We start from the raw sequence: 6,000 nt of genomic DNA, 5'->3' as shown, positions 1-6,000 counted from the left end.
AATTGGTGTGAGGATAACTAACCCACAGTAGGGGATTAAAAAACAGTGGCTTTTATTACTATGACCTCCCCCCACTTCTCCCAGCTGTCTATATCTATTGTTCTTATCAGATATTTCACCTGCACACTCACACATGGCTCACTCTGGTCCATTTCACTCCAGCCATCATTCTCCTTCATTTCCCCACTCCCCCACTTTCCAACTTTTCTTTGTCCTCGGTGGAATACCAGCTCCAATGGGGGCAAACTGTCTACACCTGTTTATTGTTTTTCTCCAAATGGAAGCAGAATTTTAGAGTTAAAAAGGACTTCACTTCTCTAAGAATCTGGACAAACAGACTTTCAACCTCACTCTCCAGCCATTAAACATCCATAGACATCTTGACTTCTGGACCTCATCTGTAGACGTTACTTCTTCCCTGACAGCTAGGTACTCCTCTATGTCCCTAAGTACTCCCCTGCCCACCACCTTTCTTTTTCTTTTTCTTTTTCTTTTTTTCTTTTTTTCAAGCTATTAGCAAAAAAAAAAAAAAAAAAAAAAGCTATTAACATTCATTTCCTAAGGACGCCAAATCACCTTTGGCTTCAAAGGAACCTGTAGTCATTTAGTGGCTCTGATCTCACCTCTCCCACACACATTTTGGACACTTACCTTACACTCTACAGTTAACTCTAGCCATGCTTTCTACCCCTGTACCTATGTTTTCTTTCACCCCCTCTCCTAACCTTTCTCATCACTCCCTCAACATTTTACTGAAATGCCAGATAGTTGCAGCTCCTGGGAAGTCTCATCAGATGATTCCTCTTCTCTTGTTCTTGATCTAAAGGTAAACAATGAACTGTACAGACCCATGACTGCATGTTGTATGTGTTCTCTACAACTGAAATCATTGACTTTTCCCGACATTTGGCATTAATGTTCACTCTTACTTTTCAGAAAGCTTTCCTACCATGGCCTCTGGTTCTCTTCCTGGCCATACTTTACCTCTTTTTTCAATGGTTCACCTTTCTCTTTTCACTCATCATTTAGCTGGCAATCCCCAGAGTTTTGTGCTTTCAACTATTTTCTTTTTTGTCTACATGCTTTCTCTATAGGGGGAATTTCATTGACTCTTATGGGTTGTATGACCACTTAAATGTAGATGACTTCCAAATGACTTTCATCAGCACTAACCTCTCTCTAGAGCTTTAGAAGTAGAAATGCAAAATCCTATTAAACATATGGAAATAGATGTCCTATGGATACGTTAAACTTAACATGTCCTCAAGTAATCATCTTTTCTCCTCTGGCCCCCAAACTGAACTCTCCTTGTGTTAGTGGCATCACCATTTACCTGTCTCCCCACTTAGAAACTTTGGTGTTATTCTCACCTCCTTTCTCTCCACCCCCACATAGAGTCAGCTGCCAAATCTTGCTGCTTTTAATTTTAAGACGTCATTTGACTTTGTCTCTTCCAAGCTCTATGCTATTCCAAGGGCTTAAAATAGGCCCTCAGCATATCTTCTTTGGACTTATTGCAGCAGTCCTGTCTGCAATTTATTTCCCAGATCCCTGATAATATTTTCCCCCTCCCATATTCTCCAGCCTGCCATTATAGTTACAGAAACAAAGCTAACCAAATCTTTTCTCTGTGTAAAAGCTTCTCCTGGCTCAATATGCCCATCGGGTAAAATTCAAACTAGGTAGGCTGGTTGTAAAGTTGTTAACCTCCTGCCTTTGTTCTACCTCTCCATCTTGCTTCCTTTCCTTCATGTTCTCTATGCACATCCTAGGTTCCTCTTGCCTCATATTCTCACTACTGCCAGCACATAATCATGTTTTCAGAAGTTGATGTGTAAATACACACACACACACACACACACACACACACAGTTGATATACATGTATATCTCAAGATATTCTTCTTCCTCTTCATCCTTATCCCCTTGAAAAATTCCTGCATGTATTAAAATCAAGTTTAAGGATCATGTACTCTGTGAAGAGTTCCCCAATTCTTTCAGGCTATTGATGTTCTTTTCCTTTTGTTCCCAGAGCACTTTGTATCTGCTGCAGACTTTCCAGTGTGGCTTTTAATTGTTCTGTTTACATGTTTGCGTCTCACGTGAGAGTGTAAGCTTCTTTTTTTTAAAAAAAAATTTTATTTATTTATTATTTATGATGGTCACACACACAGAGAGAGAGAGAGGCAGAGACATAGGCAGAGGGAGAAGCAGGCTCCATGCACCGGGAGCCTGATGTGGGATTCGATCCCAGGTCTCCAGGATCACGCCCTGAGCCAAAGGCAGGCGCCAAATCGCTGCACCACCCAGGGATCCCGAGACTGTAAGCTTCTGATTGCCAGAGAACAGATTAGAAGTTGTTTAGTGAATATTGACAAATTAATGCATCATCGTTTTCCTCCCAATATGTTTTTGGTATCAGTCTTTTGTTGTTGTTTATTATTTTAAGATTTTATTTATTTACTTATCTATTTACTTATTTATTTAGAGTGAGAGTTGGGGGAAGGGTAGAGGGAAAGGGAGAGAGAGAATCTCAAGCCGATTCTGCACTGAGCGTGGAGGCTGATGTGGAGCTCAATCTCAGGACACTGAGAACACGACCTGAGCAGAAATCAAGAGTCAAGATGCTTAATCCACTGAGCCACCCAGGTCCCCCTGTTTCATTCATTCTTTTACATCCTTAATAAAGTCAACTCAAACTTAGATTTTTAATAGCCTCGATAATGACCATCTAGAGAGCCCTGTTCGGTAACATAGCCACTAGTTACATGGGGCATTTGTGTACCTGAGGTGTAGTCAGTCCAAGTTGAAGCAAGCTGTAAGGGTGGAATACACACTGGATTTTGAAGACAATAGAAAAACAGAATGTAAAATATTTCACTAATAATTTTTAATTTTAACTTAACAATTGCTCATATGCCAAATTTATAGTATTTTGGAAATATTGGGTTAAATAAAATATATTATTAAATTACCTGTTTCTTTTTTCTGTTTTTAAATGTGGCTATGAGAAAATTTAAAAGTATATGTGGTGTGCATTATATTTCTATTAGATAGTGCTGTACCACTTTAATCATGTGAAACATTTCTTGGTAGTATGCCTATCTTCTGTTTTTTCCTTAATTCTTGTAGTGGTAAGCAGAATTTCCTGGGAAGGGAAGAAACACTCAAAAGTGGTGTTTATTAGCTGGTATTTTTGGACTAACTTTCCCAAATTTGCCTTTTTTTTTTTTTCATGCTACTATCCTATTTGGAGAATCTGCGGGTTTTTTTGTTGTTGCTTTGTCAAGGCACATTGCTTTGTCTGGTTCCCCAGAACTTCTTTAATTCTGTTGTACTTCACTTAGCCTTATCTTTTACTCATCTTAAGTAGTATCCCTGTCTGTTAGCCTGTTTTCTGAGCTCCTTTGTGATTTTGTGCATGATGCTTTTGCTCAGTATCTCCTTCCTTGGCCCCCATCTAAATCAAGCCAGTCTTTAAGATGTGGCTTAAAAGTTCTATGTCCCATATGGTGTTTTTTTCTGTTTATTGGAACTCACTCTGATATCCTACTAGTTATTGTCAGAGCCACACAGTTTAAGCTCTAATTTGTTCAATTCAGCATTCGATTGAATTCCACAAGCATTTTTTTTTTTTTTTTAAGAGAGGGAGGTGGAGGAGAGGCAGAGAGAAAGAGAGAGAGAGAGAATCTTAAGCAGGCTCCATACCCAGCATGGAGCCTAAGGTAGGGCTGGATCTCACCACCCTGAGATCATGACTTGAGCCAAAATCAAAAGTCAGAGTTTAATTGACTTAGTCACCCAGAAGCCCCATGAATTCCACAAGCATTTTTGAGATCCTGTGCCAAAAGCAGGGATAGGTGAGCATGAGGGTCACCTTTATGCAGGACCTAAGCTAGGCATTGGCAGTACAGAAAAATTTAAGACACAAGGCCCTAGCTCATTGCCTTTCTTAGCATCTGCTCCACCACAGGCAAGGGCCATGTTTATTCTGATTACATAAGCCTCATATGAGAAATTGCTAATAAGCCATGATATGCCAAACCAGTCAAATAGCCTCACTCAGCGTTCAAATCCCATGAGTCCAGGTCGGGAACTCTGGGTTCTAATTAAAGATCTTCTTTCCCTAGGTTTCTTTTTCATGCATTAAAGATCACTGTTCATACAGCTTTTTGTTCAAGTGACCACGCCCAGGATTTGCCTTCGTGGCTACACACTCTCCTCTTTATGAAAGGCCTATGGCAAAAAAAAAAAAAAAAAAAAGAAAGAAAGAAAGAAAGAAAGGTCTATGGCCAGGGGTCTTAGACTCTGGAGCCAGACTGCTTTGGATTTGAGTCTCAGCTCCTCCACTGAGTAGCTGTGCAGCCTGGGCAAGTTACTTAACTCTGCCATGCCTCATTTTCCACATCTGTATAATGGGAATAACATCACAGGGTTGCGATAAGGGTTAAAGGAGTTAATGGTTCTTGGCACTGAGTAACCACTCAATAAATGCCAGCTCTTAATACTTGTCACTACCAGGCTATTGCTCTCCCCCAAAATGTTAAGGGACTATCTTGACTACTTTATTCCACTTGTATCTTCCAACTTGTAGGATAGTGCCTGTTTCAAAACTGCGGGTGAATAAACACGGAACGAATAAACGAATGCACTCAATCACTTTATTTCTGCCATTCCCAATGTTGAGCCAGCAGGAGCAAAGGCAAGAAAGCAAGGGAAAGTCAACTCTTTGTAAAGGTTTTTCGTTTGCCGGGTGTTACCCGAGGCCTTCAGGGTTAATCCCGTCTCCAAAGTGGGGAAGCCCACAGCGGGCAGAGCGGAGCAGCTTCTCTCGGAATCACCCCCCGCCCCCCCACCGCGAAAGGCCTAACGCGCTGAGCGCCGCAGGCCGGCTGCCCGCGAAGGCCGGCGCATGCGCAGCGCGCCTAGCGCCCGGGTTCCTTCCTGCGGCGCCACCCGGAAGCCCCGGCTCCGTCTCCCCCTCCCCTCCCCCCTCCGCTCCCCTCCCTCGCCGGCTCCGGCGGTGCGTGCGGGGCCGGCCCGGCGAGGAGGCGGGACACGTCGGCGCTGCCACCGCCGCCGCCGCTCCTCCTCCAGTTCCAGCTGCCGCCGCCGCCGCCGCCGCCGCCGCTTCCTGGGCTGAGTCGCCGCGGTCCCGGCGGCTCCAGGTGTGTCCACACAGCCCAGCTCCCGCCCGAGTCCGCCGCCGCCGTAGCTGCCCCGGGCTCCCCGCCCCGCTGCCGAGATGGCGACACGCTCCTGCCGGGAGAAGGCTCAGAAGCTGAACGAGCAGCACCAGCTCATCCTGTCCAAGCTGCTGCGGGAGGAGGACAACAAGTACTGCGCCGACTGCGAGGCCAAAGGTAGCACGGACGTCGCCGCCCCTGGTCGGGGCCTCCTGCGCCCGGTGACCTTCCCGTGGCCGCGGCGCCCGGGGCCCGAGCGGACGCCGCGGCTGCGCCCGGCCGGCCCCGGCCCTGAAGGGAGGGGGGCTCGGGCTCCAGGGGCCCCTCACCTCCGCCACAGGCGGCGGCGGGGTCAGGCCCGTGGGCGCCGGCCCGGGCCTCTTCTCCTGCCTGGCCCCCGGGCAGAGCCGGTGCCAGCGTCACGATGCTCGGACCGTCCCCAGGCCCGGGGCCAGAGCCGGGCCGGGAGCGCAGAGCCGCGCGACTGGCTGGCCAGTGCTTGGGCTGTAAGGGTCGCCCTTCTCCCGCCTCAGCTCGCAGGTACCTCCGTGGGTGGGGCCTCCCGTAGTCTCGGTCTCCGCCTCGCCCCTTGCCGGTGACCACGGCGTCCCCCTCGGGCCCCGACGCCTCGTATCCCAGGTGGAGCCCTACCTGCCTGCCCACCTGACTGCCTCGTACCGGGCGTTTGCTGCTTTTTGACAAAGGGTATGGTGGTCCTTTTTGGTGGGTTGGAGTTTTTACCGAGTGAGACCATTGGGGAGGGGTCTTTAGTAGTAGTAGTAGCAGCAGCAGCGGTAGTAGTAGTAATATTTTAT

The 6,000-nt window shown here is 46.8% G+C and overlaps 1 protein-coding gene across 3 annotated transcripts in view; it reads left to right on the top strand.

Moving 5' to 3' along the window:
* The first annotated feature begins 4,991 nt into the window (after positions 1-4,991).
* Positions 4,992-6,000, top strand: part of SMAP1 (small ArfGAP 1) — a 175,270-nt gene continuing 174,261 nt past the window's right edge. For 2 of the 3 annotated variants that reach the window (XM_041743074.1, XM_041743064.1), the window contains exon 1: positions 4,995-5,362. In XM_041743074.1, the coding sequence (XP_041599008.1) occupies positions 5,245-5,362 (118 nt within the window). In that variant the 5' untranslated portion in view covers positions 4,995-5,244. Of the gene's footprint in view, positions 5,363-6,000 lie in introns of all 3 variants that reach the window. The other variant, XM_041743059.1, reaches the window with a different exon arrangement.

This window comes from Vulpes lagopus, chromosome 1 (assembly GCF_018345385.1).
Source record: "Vulpes lagopus strain Blue_001 chromosome 1, ASM1834538v1, whole genome shotgun sequence".
Lineage (NCBI taxonomy): Eukaryota > Metazoa > Chordata > Mammalia > Carnivora > Canidae > Vulpes > Vulpes lagopus.
This window is presented reverse-complemented; position numbering and strand designations above follow the sequence as displayed.